At 41.5% G+C, this 17581-nt stretch overlaps 2 protein-coding genes across 13 annotated transcripts in view; both read left to right on the top strand.

The window, feature by feature from the left end:
- The first annotated feature begins 3171 nt into the window (after positions 1 to 3171).
- Positions 3172 to 17581, top strand: part of LOC109902537 (AP-3 complex subunit delta-1) — a 39659-nt gene continuing 25249 nt past the window's right edge. For 8 of the 12 annotated variants that reach the window (XM_020498964.2, XM_031786085.1, XM_020498965.2 and 5 more), the window contains exons 1-24: positions 3173 to 3420; positions 4165 to 4241; positions 5694 to 5832; positions 6089 to 6256; positions 6372 to 6658; positions 6786 to 6966; positions 7058 to 7142; positions 7251 to 7527; positions 7613 to 7749; positions 7857 to 7924; positions 8083 to 8153; positions 8312 to 8413; positions 9266 to 9422; positions 9654 to 9774; positions 9939 to 11625; positions 15187 to 15282; positions 15540 to 15620; positions 15728 to 15808; positions 15954 to 16061; positions 16146 to 16275; positions 16510 to 16649; positions 16759 to 16832; positions 16964 to 17013; positions 17364 to 17413. In XM_020498964.2, coding sequence (XP_020354553.1) covers positions 11530 to 11625; positions 15187 to 15282; positions 15540 to 15620; positions 15728 to 15808; positions 15954 to 16061; positions 16146 to 16275; positions 16510 to 16649; positions 16759 to 16832; positions 16964 to 17013; positions 17364 to 17413 — 906 coding nt within the window. In that variant the 5' untranslated portion in view covers positions 3173 to 3420; positions 4165 to 4241; positions 5694 to 5832; ... (10 more) ...; positions 9654 to 9774; positions 9939 to 11529. Of the gene's footprint in view, positions 3421 to 4164; positions 4242 to 5693; positions 5833 to 6088; positions 6257 to 6371; positions 6659 to 6785; positions 6967 to 7057; positions 7143 to 7250; positions 7528 to 7612; positions 7750 to 7856; positions 7925 to 8082; positions 8154 to 8311; positions 8414 to 9265; positions 9423 to 9653; positions 9775 to 9938; positions 11626 to 15186; positions 15283 to 15539; positions 15621 to 15727; positions 15809 to 15953; positions 16062 to 16145; positions 16276 to 16509; positions 16650 to 16758; positions 16833 to 16963; positions 17014 to 17363; positions 17414 to 17581 lie in introns of all 12 variants that reach the window. The other 4 variants (XM_020498962.2, XM_020498966.2, XM_020498963.2 and 1 more) reach the window with 1 other exon arrangement.
- LOC109902538 (hepatoma-derived growth factor-related protein 2-like) lies at positions 3349 to 10035 on the top strand. Its single transcript, XM_031838069.1, has 17 exons — positions 3349 to 3420; positions 4165 to 4241; positions 4472 to 4534; positions 5694 to 5832; positions 6089 to 6256; positions 6372 to 6491; positions 6581 to 6658; positions 6786 to 6966; positions 7058 to 7142; positions 7251 to 7527; positions 7613 to 7749; positions 7857 to 7924; positions 8083 to 8153; positions 8312 to 8413; positions 9266 to 9422; positions 9681 to 9774; positions 9939 to 10035. Exons 1-17 carry the CDS (start codon positions 3349 to 3351, stop codon positions 10033 to 10035), a joined length of 1986 nt encoding a protein of 661 aa, XP_031693929.1.

Here is a 17581-nt window from a genome sequence, read left to right on the forward strand (position 1 = left end):
TTGTTGACTGTACGTTTGTCTACCCCATGTGTAACTCTGTGTTGTTTGTGTCGCACTGCTTTGCTTTATCTTGGCCGGACTGCAGTTGTAAATGAGAACTTGTTCTCAACTGGCCTACCTGGTTAAGTAAAGGTGAAATTAAAAAAGAAATGTTTTAAAAAATTATCAGTGCCCATACCCTGAAGATTTTCTTTTTTAAGGTTACACTTCTCAAGAAACTCAATGACCACCTTTGCTCTTGATCTGGCATCGCCCCCCTCCAATTCAACATGGCTTGAGAAAAGGTTATTTTTTAGCACTGAAATACCGATTCACCACACCCAGGTATCTGGAAACAACTGACATCAGTGGATTCATCCAAAAGGAGACTGAACTTCTCATCCCCCACATCTGATGTTACCCTTTGGAGAAAATAAGGAGCCAATACTCCCCTAATAATGTCTGTGTACTTTGTGCGGTGCATTTGGAAGTTTGTTGCTGCCACGGATTCTGAAAAGGCCTAAATGGTCGCATGCTAGCAGCGAACAATGCTCCGCAATGGCCATTGCCATAGTAGCTTCTGCGCTTTTGCAGTTATCCACTTTCTTAACCAACTGTGGTAATGTAGACTGCGTTGCGGAGTTGTACGGTTTTGATTTATTTATATGCTTTGCTGTAGCACAATGTTTTTTGAAGGCATACATTTTTGCAAGCATATCTGATTTGCAGTATGCACAGTATGCCCGACAATCATCCCCAATTACTGGCTTCAGCGACCCTTTAATTTCAGGTACAGACTCCCACTATTTTCTGTACTTCTGGTTGTACAATTTTGATTGAGACATGTTGTAAGTTCTGTTCGAGATCAACCATTCGTAACCAACTATATTCATTGGGTTTATCTCGTCAAACGCTGCAGTCATCCAAGAATGATTAGCAATTTACTGAAATTGCTGCTGACCTGCTGCTGCCTGTGCACGAGCTGAATGTCTGCTGCTGACATCACTCACAATGCACTTTTGCAGTCAGGCACGGTGTGTTGAGACTGAGTGTGTGACAGAGAAAATAGTTTTTTTGTGTCATTTAGAGGGAAAATGTGTGCATGTTTAGCGTTTGAATCACTTTTCAAGAGTTGCTAAAAGTTTCAAAGACATTTTTAAAAGTAGCTAAATTTGTTGCTAGGTGCTGTTTGAAAAAAAATTTGCAGGGTAGTCTGGAAAGTTGCTAAATCTAGCAACAAAATTGCTAAATTGGCATCACTGGTCCAGCCACTCATCTCTGCCTTGTCAAAATGTCAGTGTTCTCGTCGACCCATATCGCATTTTGGAGCCAAGGTTATACCACCCGTTTTCAAGTCTATTCGTTCATTTTTCATGCCTCTGACCTGCGGACATATATTTTTTAAATAGTTTAATTGCCTACAGTTTCCTTGACATTTAGTTTTAATTAGGCTATTGTGATAGGCTCATGTTTTACGGAGCCGAACAGCTGTTGTGCTGCAAATCTCCCTGACAGAATTACCCCCATCACGTGAACGCGCACACACGCAATTCTTCAGTGCTGCGACTTGCTTGCTAGTTGAGTTTTCTGATGTTCAGTTTAGCCTACATTTCACTGATCTTAGTAGCAGAAAGCATTTTTTTATTTGTGTCTATCAAGGCAGCTGTCAATGATCACGTTAGGCTGCGTTTCATTACATTTTTTATACCGGTTTGATCGCGGGGGAGGCACTAGTAATGTCTGCAGTTTTGGGTTTGGCTATTTGTTTCAAGTGTATTAGTCTACAAATACATCTCTTTGCCAAAATTCGCAATTTCTCCCATGTCTTATACAATAGTAGTTGTTCTGAAATGTTTATTGCTTGCATCCTCTATGTTTAATATAACACATATACATTAAGTATTACTTTCGGTTGCCTATGAAGTTTGTTCTATGGAAAGTATTTGACTCTAGTGACAAAATTAAAATTAAGGAAATTAGAAGGGGAGGGGGTCTTGCATAACGAGACCCCCCTCCCCTTTCTATCTTGGGACTGCATGGCCTGGCACACTTCATAATAAATTTTGGTAGCTCATGTTGACCCGTAGTGTGTGCCACAGAAGGTATTTGACTCAAGCCACAAAATGAAGGAAAATATAAAGGGGGGGGGGGGGGAATATAAAGGGGGGGGGGGGGATTTCGGCAGGCAAGAAAATGGCCTTTGCAGAAATCCCCCCTTTCTAATTTCCTTAATTTTGTCATTAGAGTCAAATACTTTCTGTGGCACACATCAGTCAAATACTTTCTGTGGCACACATCAGTCAAATACTTTCTGTGGCACACATCAGTCAAATACTTTCTGTGGCACACATCAGTCAAATACTTTCTATATAACAAAGGACAGGCAGCCGAAATTAATAATTAATCTATGTGTGTTATATTAAACATACATGAGGGAGTAAAATGTAGGCAAGTAATACACATTTCAGAACAACTACTAGTCGAATAAGACATGGGAGAAATAACGAATTTTGCCAAATAAATGTATTTATAGAATAATACACTTGAAACAAATAGCCAAACCGAAAACTGCAGACATTACTAGTGCCTCCCCCGCGATCAAACCACCATAAAAAAATGAAACGCAGCCTAACGTGATCGTTGACAGCTGCCTGGAAGGACACAAATAAAAAATGCTTTCTGCTGCTAAGATCAGTGAAATGTAGGCTAAAATTACAACGGAGTGAAGAGCAGAAATCTAAACTGGCAATCAAGTCGCAGGAATGAAGAATTGAGTGTGTGCGCGTTCACGCGAAGGGGGGGGGGGGGGGGGGATTCTAGCAGATGTACCTGAACGTACCCTCTTACTTTCACCCCCATATTTTTACTCTGTGACTGCGATCGATTTCCTGTTCTCTTTATGTTTGTCAAGACAACATTCATGCTAAACATAAAATAATCACCAACAACAAGTTATATGTTGTGGAAGACAGATATTTATGAAATAAATGTTTTACTTCGGAGCCAAAGCTTTTCATTTGATGTTACTATGCATTTTCTAATTAGTGGTCAGATTCAAATGAGGAAAACGATGTCGAATTTACAGTGTACACATTGTAGAATATGATTGGTTTGAAGAATGGAGTGATAAGAAATTAAACCAATTATAGTGGCAAGTAGGCGGGATTTCCGCTCTGATAATCAAAGTTAGCGGAAGCTATTCTTATGAAGCTAACCGCCTCATCTCGCGCTTTGGGAAGCTAGCTTTCCAGCTAGCAAGCTTAATCGTTTTGCAGGTTTCATGTCGACCTGAAAACGGTAAAGAAGCGACACAAAGACACCCAGAGTTCGCTAAAGAAGAAAGTAAAGGCTGCACAGAAGAGCAGGACAATGCCGCACAATTTCCAACCCGGAGACCTGGTCTTCGCTAAAATGAAGGGGTACCCCCACTGGCCAGCCAGGGTAAGCTATTAGCAGCCAGTGTGAAGGGGGGTGGGCGAAGGGAACGCTGGAGTTTCGCTGTGCATCCTTGTCAGTGACTGACATAGCTAATATTATATAGCCAGCTAGCCTTGCCTCGTACTTGGAACTATATATAACTGTTTATTATTATTATTATTTTTTTTTATTTTTTTAAATCCTAGCAATCTGTTTGCAAGATGTTTGCGGGACCATCTATGGAAAAGTATAACCAGACTACTTTGTGAATGGCGTTCATATTTGTCCTTTGTGCAAGTATTTTGTCCAACCAGGCATCGCTAAGTAGCTACAGTACCTGTACTTTACTTTTGGTGTGTGTTGATTGATTGAAGATGAAGCCTTCTTGATTTACAACTTTTTAGACTTGCTGCCCTATAAAATAATATCCGAGCTATAGTTAACTAACCAGGTGAGTTTTTGGTACAGTGCAAACACGTTTTATTTTCTGGACATGCATGACTTTGATGTGACGTGTTCACTTGCCCCCAGGATGTTTTTGGCAGTGATTAGAACATTCTACAGATTCTACCAGTCAAGGTGTCTGTCTGGAGTGAGGGGTCCAGACAAGGCCAAAATATTAATTAATTACTTCCAGCCTTCCTTTCCTCACTTGCCCAACCTGACTTAAGGATCAGACTACAAAGAGCAGTGAATATATTCTCTCCTGTACTTAATCTGGATATCTCTCACAATGTGTTTTTGGTTGTGTGGTTCTCATTCTCCTAGATTGAGGATGTGGCAGATGGAGCAGTAAAACCCCCTCCAAATAAAGTCCCCATCTTCTTCTTTGGGACCCATGAAACGTAAGTGCTGTGTCTCATTGATTTACAATAGCAGGAATTTCTTTGGATGGACTTGGTATACTACATCATCATTATCATTAAGGTCCTTTTATTGCAGGGCGTCTCAAGGTTTTTGTGATCGCAAATTCATTAGGGACCCCATCATAATCAGAACACAAGCTCGAGTGAGATAAAATAGCATACAAGGAGTTGTACTAAGACTTTGGTAGTGCATTTTCCCCGCTATCCAGACCACTTGCTCCGGCCAAACGCTACGCCACCCCCACAGACTATAGTTTCTTCTCCGCTATTAAGTAAGTATGTAGCAAACGACAGAGCAACAGAATAATTTTGTGTGAGTCGTCAGTCTAGCAGTGCATGGCCATACTAACCAAGTCTTGAGCCCTGGGAAGGAACATATTAAAGGCCCATCTCTTGGCATCAGAGAAGATTTTGCCATTTTAAAGTTAATATCCTGCAGTTCTACACATTTTGTCATGGGGCAGAGATTTTTTTGTTGTAGCTTTAAAGCTAATATTGTGCTTTTATACATGCTTTACCATGAGGCAGAGAGAACTTTGCTATTTGAAAGCTTACATTACAGTGCATTATGTAAAAAAATATATTTTTGAAATTTTTTAATTAATTAATATAAGAAGTATTGAGTTGAAAAATGTATAACTAGGGGAGTACTGTGAATACCAATATCCATGTGAGCCTCCCAGGCACATGTTGCCCACAGTTAAGAACATCAATTGTAGATTGATAACATTTTATTGTGTTACACTTATTCCGTGAATCCCTTGGCCAACATTTGTTTAATCTGTTAGTAATATTCATAAAAATCTGTATTTTGAGATATGGCCACGGTTATCCTGTAGTATCTCGGGTCTGAGGGCCCCACTTTGAGAACCACTGCTTTATTGGATCAGCAGTTTAAAAAAAATATTGAGACAGTGATGCAAACAGGAATGTTGTTGATTTGCATTTCTATTCCAGTTGGTTTTGTTTTTGTTGTCCCCAGCTACCTAATGTGTTGTATGTTGTTTTTTAAGTATCATAACTCATATTTCTGTGGAGATGTATCCTCCCTGTTTGTTGGTGCACTGTATCTTCTTTAACTAATTTTAACCTTTTGAAACACATTCATGTGTTTTTTGTTACTGGTTTATGTCTGAAGTGATGTAGGTCAAATGTGTGTGTTGAAGTTCAGTCTTTCATTTTGATCATACAGCACTTGTTTTACAAGATGGCAGATGAACTATTCTTAAACCACCACTAGGTGGCAAAAGATCCCTTTCAGTATTGTAGTTCATTACCAGTACATGGCGTTTACATCATGCAGAAACCCGGTGTGTCAGTTACCCTGAAAGCAGGGAGTGTGGCTGTGTCAAGTATCATCTTTTAATTCAGTGACTTAGAATTACATTCTCGTATATAGCATTGTCTTAACAAATCATGCTCTCTCTTCAGAGCATTCCTTGCACCAAAGGACCTTTTTGCATATGACAAGTACAGCGAGCGCTATGGGAAACCTAATAAAAGGAAGGGCTTCAATGAGGGCTTGTGTGAAATCCAGAACAACCCTCACGCCTCATACAGTGCTCCTGCAGTAAGTACATAATATCCTCAGAAGTCCAACTTGATACTGTTTCTGTAATACTGACCAACTATAACTGAGTGCTGTTATCCCTGGTTTCTTTTTTTCTCTGTACACTTAGGATCTGTTTAGGTCAGAGACTCTTTGCCAAAGTTACCATACTATACAGCTCCCTGTTGGTGGTATTATCTGTTTGGTCAGCATTCTATCACATCTGTCTATCAACAAACACTTATGTTGCGGCATTATCTCTTCATTCACTCCCCAGCCTGTCAGCTCGTCTGACAGTGAAGCCAATGACGGTGCAGCAGGAAGTGAGGCAGAGGATGACGAGGAAGCAGTGGTGCCCAGGAAAGCATATTCAGGAAGTGAAGTAAATTCTGACTCAGGAAGTGAGGATCGAGGAGGGGTGAAGAGGAAGGCCCCTGCTGCCAAGGTGACTGCGAAATTATAATTTCTGTGTTTTTGGATGTTAATTCCAACCAGACAACTGCTGTTGCTTAGATGTGCATCTGTCATAATATTACATCTCTTTTCTATCGCTCATTCAGCGGCCCCCTGTGAAGAAGACCCGGGGTTCGTCCAGTGACCGGGATGGAGAGGAGAGTGGCTCACCCTCGGATCCAGACCCATCCCCTTCTGACTCGGACTCTGGGAAGAACAGTGACCAGGTCAGTTGACACATACAAAATAGTATGTTATACACTAGCATGATAACTTGGTGTTAATTTGATGGTGTCTTGTTTGTTTTCCCCTGTAGGACTTCACCCCAGAGAAGAAGGCAGCAGCAGGCCGTGGCGGCGCCGGGAAGAAGGCTGGAGGTGGCAAAGGGAAGAAGGTGAGGAAAGGATGCCCTTCGGGTGTCAAACAGCCCTGGGTAGCCGACTAGATAAAGCACAGTTTATGGTTTCGCAGTGATTACTGGCTCTCTCATTATGCTTTTCTCTCTTTCTGGGATGCTGTAGGTGGTGTCGTCGGACTCCGACTCTGGGTCTCAGTCAGACAAGAAGAAAGGGGGCAGTGATTCAGAGGATCAGAAGCCACGGCCTGCTCTGTCTGGATCAGAATCCCAGTCTGGCTCCAAATCCGACTCTGACTCAGAGCCACAGCCACCTCAACGGAAGGCTCCTCAAGCGCGCAAGAAAGGTGAGGGCTATTATGTCTGGTATCCCAGACAGTGAATGAAAACTGTATTTGTCATTGCATAACCCTCTTCTCTGCCATTTGTCCCACTCAGAGAAGCCTCCGCCAAAGCCTCGGGGTGGACGGAAACCCAAAGCTGCCCCGGTCAGAGCACCGGCATCTTCCTCTGACAGTGATAGGTCAGCAACGCTCTAGTCTGTTCCACATTGGTTTTGCTCTCCGTTAATACATTATAAATGACTTTTGTCAATAAATAAGTACATTATGAATGGTCTCCTGTACTACAGCGACAGTGAGCCGGACCGAGTCAGCGACTGGAAAAAGAGAGATGAAGAGCGTCGGAAAGAGCTGGAGGAACGGCGGAAGAAGGAGCAGGCAGAGGAGATCCTCAAGTATCGGGAGAGGGAGAAGGAAGAAGAAGAGCAGAGAAAGAAGGACAAGGAGAAGGGAAAGAGCAGTGGTGAAAACAGTTCAGATGAGGGTGTAGATCACCCACTGAAGAAGTCCAAGAAACCCCCACCGCCCCCCATCCCCGCCCCCTCCGACTCTGACTCTGGACCTGAGGTAACTAGCATGGAAGACTGTAAAGAGGGGACATTTTCTTGTTTTAGAATAGATTTGTTGAACATTGTATTTTTCCCCCATTCAGGTGAAAGCATCTGCAAAGCGTTCAGACAACCAGAAGAAAGGGAGAACAAAGAAAGAGAGGGATCATGGTAAAGGCAAAAAGGAGAAAGATGTGAAGGAAAAGCGAACCCAGCGGTCAGAGGAGAGTCCCCAAGTGAGGTAAATTGCACATGGCTGAACAAGACAAAAGACCAGAGCACAGATCTCATTAGATGTTATCTTCATTAAATATAAATGCACACAGATCACTGAGCTCTCTCCCTCAGGTCCAAGCCTGAGAAGCCCAAACGCAAACCAGAGAGACCTCCAGAGAGGAAAGCAGAGAAGAAAAAAGGTCAGAGCTCAATGTTACTCTCAGTCCACCAATCCACTGTATCCATTTGGAAACCCTGCATATGGACAACTAATTGTGACAAATGGTTGGTCAGATACAGTGCCATGTAATATAAACTTTTTGTGTCCTCACTCCTTGTCTTTTTTGTCTGTACACAGAGCCAACTCCAGATGAAAAGTTGCAGAAGCTCCACGCTGACATCAAGTTTGCACTGAAAGTGGACAACCCAGTGAGTAACCATATAAGGGGCTCCCTTCATTGTCAACAGAAAAGTTATTGTCACATAGTTGTGATTTTACAAGCAGCATGAGGAACCACATTTTTTTATTTGACCAATTAGGGGTTCCTTGCACATAGAATACTGCAATGGTGTTGTCTGTTCTGCAGGACATAGAGCGCTGTCTACAGGCCCTGGCGGAGCTGGAAGCTGTGCCGGTCACCAGCCACATCCTGCAGAAGAACTCAGATGTTATTGCCACGCTTAAAAAGGTGCCTTTCCCTCTGAACCTCTTAATAAAAGTTAAACTTGCATACTGAACAAAAATATAAATGCAACAATTTCAAAGATTTTACTGCGTTACAGTTCATATAAGGAAATCATTAAATTGAAAGGCTCTAATCTATGGATTTAATAGATCTATTAGGCCATTATTTGACCCTAATCATGTGGGAATACAGATATGCATCTGTTGGTCACAGACACTTTAAAAAAAGAAATGGGCCTCACAATCAGGATCTCGTCATGGTATCTCTGTGTATTCAAATTGCCATTGATAAAATGCAGTTGTGTTCGTTGTCCATAGATTATGCCTGCCCATACCATCACCCCACTGCCGCCATGCAGCACTCTGTTCACAACATTGACATCACAACATACACATGGTCTGTGGTTGAGGCCGGTTGGACTTACTCCCAAATTTTCTAAAACAATGTTGAAGGTGGTTTATGGTAGAGAAATTAACATTCAATTTTCTGGCAACAGCGCTGGTGGACTGTGGTGTTGTTGTGTGACAACTGTACATTTCAGTGGCCTTTTATTGTCCCCAGCACAAGTTGCACCTGTTTAATGATCATGCTGTTTAATCAGCTTCTTGATATGCCACACCTGTCAGGTGGATGGGTTATCTGTTTTAAAGAATAAATACTGACTAATAGGGATGTAAGCAAATTTGAGATCTTTCTGGGATCTTTTATTTAAGCTCATGAAATATGGGACCAAAACTTTACATGTTACATTTATATTTTTGTTCAGTGTAGATCTTCTGTGTATATCTCATCCCCTGTTTTTGGCCCCTTTGAACTCCGCTGATGTTGTTCTGATTGATGTTTGTGTTACTATAGATCCGTCGATACAAAGCAAGCAGTGACGTAATGGAAAAGGCCAGCCAGGTCTACAACAAATTAAAGGGGCAGTTTGTGGTCAAGTCTGAAATGCCAAGTAAACACAAAGCTGAGGGAAAGGAGCAGGAAGAGAATGGGAAGGAGACATCAAACACAGGTAATTCTCTCAGCCAAAACTTTTACCATCACTGCTGATGGACTTATTTACTGTATTTACTGATGGACTTATTTACATTTTCTGTTTTTCCTCCTATGGCTATTACCCCTCTTAAATGAGAAGTTCACTATGGCATTAATTCATAGACTTTATTTTTCAATGTGTGTAACAATGAAATTAAAGGTCCTTCATTTGTAGCCAATCAATTGATTTTGCATAACTTGTCATCAGATGTAACACCTGTGAATGGGGAATCAGAAATCCAGAAAAAGGAATGCACTGAGCTGGAGGATACCCCAAAGTCACCGGTCCAGGAAGTGAATGATGAGCATGTAGCTTCAAGCCCCAACAGGTAAACGGCCTCCTATGTCACATCTTCGTGTACTTCCTTTATTTCTGCTAACATTTGTTCAAAGTATCCATGGTAAATATATTGCTCTACTCATTGGTACTTTGCTACCATCGCAACAGTATATGTGGCTCTAGTTCTGAAGTCTTGTCTCTTCTCCGTGGTAGGCGAAGTCCTGATAGTCCTGCTGAGCAGCAGACGAACACTGATGAAACACACCACGCTCTCTCTACAGAAACAGAACCGACAGCGATGGAGAGCTGAAGAAAATGGAATACAATTGTTTACCACAGCTAAAAGGAAAGCTCACTAGTCTCGTGCCAGATACATGGCGCTCTGCAGACCACTGATGTTCGCCATTGTATTTTTCAATTTTTATAGGACACCTTGGCCTGTCCCCAATTCCTCCCCCTCAAGCTACCATGCTTTTTTTTCTGCCACGTGAACTCTAACTTTGGTCTTTCATACAGTATTTATAATGAGCGATTCAATTTTTAGCACTTCTAACAGGAAATCGAAGGGGGAGAGGAGTCTTGTTCTGCTTTGAAGTAACTGTACTGTCACGTTAGTCAAGGCATCTGTTGGCTTTGCTTGAGAATGATATTGAAGCCTACAGAACCTAGAAAAGGCTAATGGTGGATAAGTATGAGTCTGGTACTTTTTGTGAGTTATTATTTTTATCTGGTCTGTTCTTATTAATCCAGTCGCACCATATAAATATTAAGCCAGTGAATGGAACCATATCACATGTTTTCCAATTAAATTCCACCTGTTTTTTTTGTGTTTTTTTTACAATTGTTTTCTGATATTGCATCTGCTTTTGATTTACTGAATGCTGTGGAATTATCCACTGTCATCTGTTTTTTCCCTCTACCATCTGCTTTCAAGAATTAGCCTAATGAATGGGATAATACACATTGTGTACAGACTAAATGATATTATCTTGATCCAAGTTGTCCAGATCCCATGTAGCTGGAGCCCATTTGACATTTGTCATACATACTATGTAAGTGTTTTTAGTGCTATGTAAAATATTTAGTTGCGTTAAATCAAGATCTCAGCGTTGTGGTCATAATCTGAACACTTCTGTCATTGAAGGCTTCAAAGAAGTCCCAAATTCTCATAAATGTAGTTGGATTGGGGTGTAATAAATGTATACATACAAGTTGTAATTTACAACCCATGTAACCAATCTAGCGAAGAGGAATTGCAGTGAATAATGTGGACCTATGCATGCGGTCAACGGTGTAAAATTGTTTACAAATAACCGATTATACATTTATGCAAGTTAAATAGCAGAGTAATTGCCATCCTTTTACATGAAAATGTTCATGCAGTTAATGCTCATTGGTTTGGCTGTGGCAAAAAAAGAGCTACTGTGGACATGGTGATGAATTGCATTCTGTATAGAGAATACAACTGGAAAATGATCATGCATTAACATTGCAAGCCCAGTACTAAGCATATCTTTAATTGCTTTTGATTATCATAATGAGAATCCCACATTATTACACAGTCAGCTGACGTAAGACGCCATTTTGTCAGCCATTTCCTATACGGATCCGCTGCCAGTGTGTCTGCACAGTTATAGTACGCCCCATCTGGCTTTTCCTTCTCTGCCCGGGATTAGTAAACAATTACGAATCCCGAAAAAAACGGTATCCGGGTGGATGAGAGACTGTCTAGCGGGCCGGCTAGCATCCAAAAGACCTCTACCAAGCGCTTTGTCCCCGAGGACAGAAGCGAAAAAAGTCAGCCATGGCTTTGAAGATTGTTAAAGGGAGCATCGATCGGATGTTCGATAAAAACCTTCAAGATTTAGTACGTGGAATTAGGAATCACAAGGAAGATGAGGTAAAACGATTAGCTGTGTTTTCGGAAATGTCTGATTACCACTGTCAGTAAGTCGATGTTTAACATATCTCATTGCTAAATATTCTGGTTAGCCAGCTACAATAGCTCACCTATTTGATAGCCATTCCAACCTTATGCTAGCTGTCTACCCGGTATGCTATCCAAATAGCTAAATAAGTAAGGAGTCTTGTCATGAAGTTCATCAGGACTGAGTAGGCAACCTAATATCAACTCCGTGGTTGCATTAGTTAACTCAATTAGTTAACTCAATGTGCCATTGCTCGATAATCGTAATTTGGCTAGCAAGCTAACATTAGCAGTTTTCATCGCCACTTTACATAGCTAGTTATTCATTTAGCAAATGGGTATTATCCAGAGAACACTTTTTTTTTTTTTTTCGTACTGGTCCTCTGTGGGACACGAACCCACAACCCTGGCGTTGCAAGCGCTATATTCTGCTAACTGAGCCACACGGGACGCTTCAAATATTATGGGTCTTGCACGAAATACTACTTGTTACCAGTTGTGGAACGCTACCCTTCTACTACTCATGGCAACTGCTTTCAGGTGAAGCTAATTAGCTAGCAAGTGACAACTAAGAGGCTAACTGGCAGTAACGTTAGCTAAATTTATTCACCTCAGCTGATGTGATCAGGATGATGCGCGTAATAATTTTCCTTCAGCACTATTTTTCTATTATTCGCTAATTGACAGTAGCTAGGAAAAAAATAGTGAGTTCACTTTGTGTATATTCATCTCCTATTGTGTTAATAAAAACATTGACATGCAAACGAAGTCTAGACGATTTTGTAGGCCTCGCTCTACAGCGTCAGTCAGTGACAACGTTGCATAGGTAGACGAAAGGATGCTTCATCCACAACTCTTCTGACTGGAAAAACAGAGGTCCTTTTATCCAAACTACTACACTTTCGCCATTTTTAATTCATTTGGTTTGTACAGTTATGGGAAATAGGTGACGTGACACTCCTGAAGAGTCAGACAGCAGATTACCGGATGCTAGGTTTATGCAAATTGTAGATTTCATAATCATGCTTTATTGATATGGCTGTAGACTATACTAGCTCTGTATACTGCGTTTGCAACATCAGAGGACATCCAATGTGGTGTGGAAAAAATGAATATTAAGTATTGCCATAACAGGGAACAGCCTCATAACGGTTGATTAAAGTTCCCTGTGATATGACAGCTTTTATGGTAGGAAATGCTCCTGTCTTCATGGGTGTCACACCAGTGTTTTCAGGATGATGCTGTGTTCTGCAAATTAGATCATCAAATAATCAGCATCATCACAGAGGGTGACTGTGGGTTGGTCTATAGTCTGTCCAATAGAGGGCACTGTTTGAATGAGATATGGAGGTGGAAGTTGCTCCAGAATTAATTCCTTAGTTTTAAACCGATTTTAAGTTTTTAGGAAATTATGTCACTTAGGGGAGACTATTATGCTGTTAGGCTGGATGTATTGCTACCATTCAAATAAAATATGCCATTCAGTAGCTAGGACATAGGGAGTCTCTTATTGCAGAATAGTGAGCTGGACCAATGTTGAATTGGGAATGGGATTTAGGCCTAGGTGTAACATTGTGAGTTGACCTGTTCTACCATTTTAAGTCTTGGTTTATTTTTATACACGCCTTGATTGCTCCTCTTTTCAGTTCGCTGCAGCTAGCGACTGGAACGAGCTGCAACAAACACTCAAACTGGACAGTTTATCTCAATCTCTTCATTCAAAGACTCAATCATGGACAGTTACTGACAGTTGTGGCTGCTTAGTGTGATGTATTGTTGTCTCTACCTTTCCCTTTGTGCTGTTGCCTGTGCCCAACAATGTTTGTACCCTGTTTTGTGCTGCTACATGTTGGGCTGCTGCCATGTTGTTGCTACCATGTTGTTGTGTTGCTATAATGCTGTGTTGTCATGTGTTGCTGCCATGCTATGTTGTCTTAGGTTTCTCTTTATGTAGTGTTGTGATGTGTTTTGTCCTATATTTTTATTACATTTATTTGTATATTTAATTCCAGCCCCCATCTCCTCAGGGGGCCTTTTTACTTTTGGTAGGCTGTCGTTGTAAATAAGAAGTTGTTCTTAAATGACTTGCCTAGTAAAATAAAATAAAATAAAATGGATAGCTGCTGCTGGATTCCACAGAGCTATGGTGGCCACTGAAGAATAATTTGCACAGTCAGTCATCTGGCAAAAGAAAGTAAATGTTTTGTTATGTGCTTTTTCATTGCTTAGCCAGACCGACAAAGCATGATATCTTTGACCACTGTACTAAACCATGATCTTTTGATTCAGGTCCTAATGTGGTCCCTTTTGTGTAACTTAACCATGCTTACTAAGTTAAGGTGTTGGATACCCAGCCAACAGTGGACAGCTCACTGAAATATTAATGCCTTGTGTGTGTTCTCTCCAGACCTGGACTCTATTTGCTTTATGCATGTAGGGATATAATGCAGCCAAACCTATTCTACTTAGTCACACCCTCATTTAAAAGGGAAGCAAATCTAAAAAGGTGTAAAGGCACACAATGCAACTGATATTAAACTGTAGAAGACAATAATATGTAACACTAACAGGGATGTTGTGGGCTCCTGAGTGGCGCAGCGGTCTAAGGCACTGCATCTCAGTTCTAGAGGTGTCACTACAGACCCTGGTTCGATTCCAGGCTGTATCACAACCGGCCGTGATTGGAAGTTCTATAGGGCGGCGCACAATTGGCCCAGCATTAGTTAGGGTTTGGCCGGGGTAGGCCGCCATTGTAAATAAGAATTGCTTCTTATCTGACTTGCCTAGTTAAATAAAGGTAATTCTTTATATATATATATATATATATATATATTTTCCTGTCCCTGGAAGAAGAAGAACTGTGTCTGAGAAGGTCTCTCCCTGTACCTCCTGGAGAACCTGCTGTGCTAGCACAATGTAGGCCTTGGCTGTAGAACAGCTATTCCAATGAATTCAATAGGATCTGAATCAGTCATTGAGTCAGAATGTGATAGGAGAGCACTCTGGTGATTTCAGAGCATGGTCCTGTGTGTCCATTTCTCTGCAGCCTAGAGTACAAGCCACCCTCCCTCTTCCCCCTGTCACTGTCTCATGACTGCAGACACATGACCAGCACACTTGTATTATAGAGCTCTCTGTGTGTGTGTTCCAAGGTTCTGTTCCACCAATGTTTTACTCTGCTCTATCAGAAAGTCTAACCATGCTAAACAGTCTCCATGTAGCAGATAAATGTAGAATAAAACCTTGAATTAAAGGTTACTCACTACTTATTCTTTAATTCCAAGTTCAGAATAAAACCCATTCAACCGTAGACTGAAAAACCCTAACAAGCCTAAAACATTTCTGATCAGAAGCTCTGTTTGATTATCCTTTATTTTATAGATGTATAAAATTTAATGACATTTCAAATGACCTTAGGACCTCTTCCCTTAGACTATTTGTAAACTGTTTCACGGAGGTCAACCAGGAGAGGAAAGTAAAGTATCATGTGGAGGTTGTCATTGCTCTGTCTGATGTTCCTCTGTCTCTTCTCAGGCTAAGTACATCTCCACCTGCATTGATGAGATCAAGCAGGAGCTCAAGCAGGACAACATTGCTGTCAAGGCCAATGCTGTGTGCAAACTCACCTACGTAAGACCACAGACCAGCACCCCTCGCTAAAACTGCCGTCACTGAAACTTCCCTCCCAGTGAACAGCACAGAGATGCGCAAGCAAAAACACTAGCTATATATCCTTGGCCTACTCTGCATACTTTTTCACTTGATAGCATGTACTTTGAATACTGCCGTACTCAGGAAAAGCTCTTTTTGATAATGCATTTAGCTCTCACTGTCCACAGGGACAGCATAGTGGATGTTCAATGCCCTCTCCCCTGGTGTGTTAACAGTTACAGATGCTGGGCTATGATGTCAGCTGGGCTGCATTCAACATCGTGGAAGTCATGAGTTCCTCAAAATTCACATACAAGGTGAAAAAGTGAAATAATGTGCTTCTATAATGTTGGTATTTGAGAATGTTCTACTCAAGATTTAATTTGCCTTAGGTCAGAGGTTTAACATGTGCTTATTCCTCCAGAGAATTGGTTACCTGGCTGCCTCCCAGTGCTTTCATGAGAGCACTGATGTCATCATGCTGACAACCAATCAGATCCGAAAGGTCAGTGTTGCTATTTTCCCCTGACTTTTGGCCTGCAGGTCTCTGATTAAAGACCAGCTCTGATACCTGCTATTTCCTCCCCTCTCCTTCTATTTCTTTCTCCTCTTTTTCTTTCTCTCTTTTTCATATATATTTTTTCTCTCAGGATCTGAGCAGTCCTAACCAGTACGACACTGGCGTGGCTCTCACTGGCCTCTCCTGCTTCGTGACCCCTGACCTGGCTCGGGACCTGGCCAATGACATCATGACTCTTGTGAGTCACATTCTCAGCTTCAAGTTCTTTTTACACATTTTGTCTGTTTCATGCTTCTCTGACCTATCTCTGCTTGTGCTGCAGATGTCCCACACAAAGCCGTACATCAGGAAGAAGGCCGTACTTATCATGTACAAGGTGTTCCTGAAATACCCAGAGTCTCTGCGCCCTGCTTTCCCCAGGCTGAAGGAGAAACTGGAAGACCCTGACCCTGGTGAGATAGACTACCTAGTACCTACCTACTTCTCTGTTGGTTGGGGCCAGACAGGTTTTTTTTATCACCTTGAATCATAAATTATGCAATAACTAAGGAATTTTGTGTCTTAACTGGTGGAAGCTTTTTCAAATGATTTGAATGCATTTCACCTCATTCGTATCATAATGTCCTTCAGTATGGATTTTGTTGATCTCATCTCAACACTCCCTGTGTAATGCCTCTGTCCTGTAGGGGTCCAGTCAGCGGCTGTTAATGTCATCTGTGAGCTGGCCAGGAGAAACCCCAAGAACTACCTGTCTCTTGCCCCGCTCTTCTTCAAGCTCATGACCTCCTCCACCAACAATTGGGTCCTCATCAAGATCATCAAGCTGGTGAGTGAACAGGGAGCTGTGGGAATTAATGTGTGTCAATAACAAATTATTGCCAAGTATCACAACATGGAGAGGTGTTGCGCCATTAGTGTGTTTGTGTGTGTTTCAGTTTGGTGCCCTCACACCCCTGGAGCCTCGCTTGGGAAAGAAGCTGATTGAGCCCCTAACAAACCTCATCCACAGGTAAAACACACACACAGAGATCCAACCAATAGGTGTTTTGTTCAATCCCTATAACAAAATGTTGTCTGATGAAAATAATGACCTTCTGTCTATCCCTACTCCTTTTCTTACCCCTTCTTCCTCTCTCACAGTACCTCGGCTATGTCACTTCTATATGAATGTGTCAACACTGTAATAGCAGGTCAGTATTCGTCTTCTCACTTCTTCTTTTTGTAGGTACATTTTAGTCTGTGTGCCGGGTGTAGGCATCCCTCTTTGTGAAGCTTGCGTGTTAACTGAAGATGTGGGCAAGCCCAGTTATTTCTGGCTCATAAACAGTCATAATAAAAACACAATATTCTCTGTGCTATGTCTATAATCTTCAACGTGGGCATTTTTTTTTTTTTTGTGCCTGTGATGTGCCACTGAGGAGGTTGTGTTGACTAAAACATCACTGTGCTTTTAAGATTGCAGCTCGTGATAAGTTGTTTTTGACAAGTTTGTAGAGTTGTTGTCACAGCAGGATCTGATTGTCGTTGTCCTCTGTTGCAGTGTTGATTTCCCTGTCCTCCGGGATGCCAAATCACAGTGCTAGTATTCAGGTAAGTTTCAGCCGTCATGCCCACACTTTCTCTTGTAGCTAATGATGTTAACCCTTTCCACTCCAATTTGATGACGTTGCATGTTTAAACCATGAATCTTTTTAATTCTTTGTTTTTATCATACACAAGTCTTTTTCAAAAGATGAACAACAACAGATCAAACAGGCT

The sequence above is a fragment of the Oncorhynchus kisutch genome, linkage group LG13, assembly GCF_002021735.2.
Source record: "Oncorhynchus kisutch isolate 150728-3 linkage group LG13, Okis_V2, whole genome shotgun sequence".
Classification (NCBI taxonomy): Eukaryota; Metazoa; Chordata; class Actinopteri; order Salmoniformes; family Salmonidae; genus Oncorhynchus; species Oncorhynchus kisutch.

Excerpts from the sequence above, each read along its gene's own strand:
- LOC109902538 (XM_031838069.1), top strand. The coding sequence starts at position 3,349 with ATGCCGCACAATTTCCAACCCGGAGACCTGGTCTTCGCTAAAATGAAG. Across the intron at positions 4,535-5,693 it reads AGTTTCTTCTCCGCTATTAA|AGCATTCCTTGCACCAAAGG; the intron begins GTAAGTATGTAG and ends CTCTCTCTTCAG. Across the intron at positions 7,143-7,250 it reads TCTTCCTCTGACAGTGATAG|CGACAGTGAGCCGGACCGAG; the intron begins GTCAGCAACGCT and ends CCTGTACTACAG.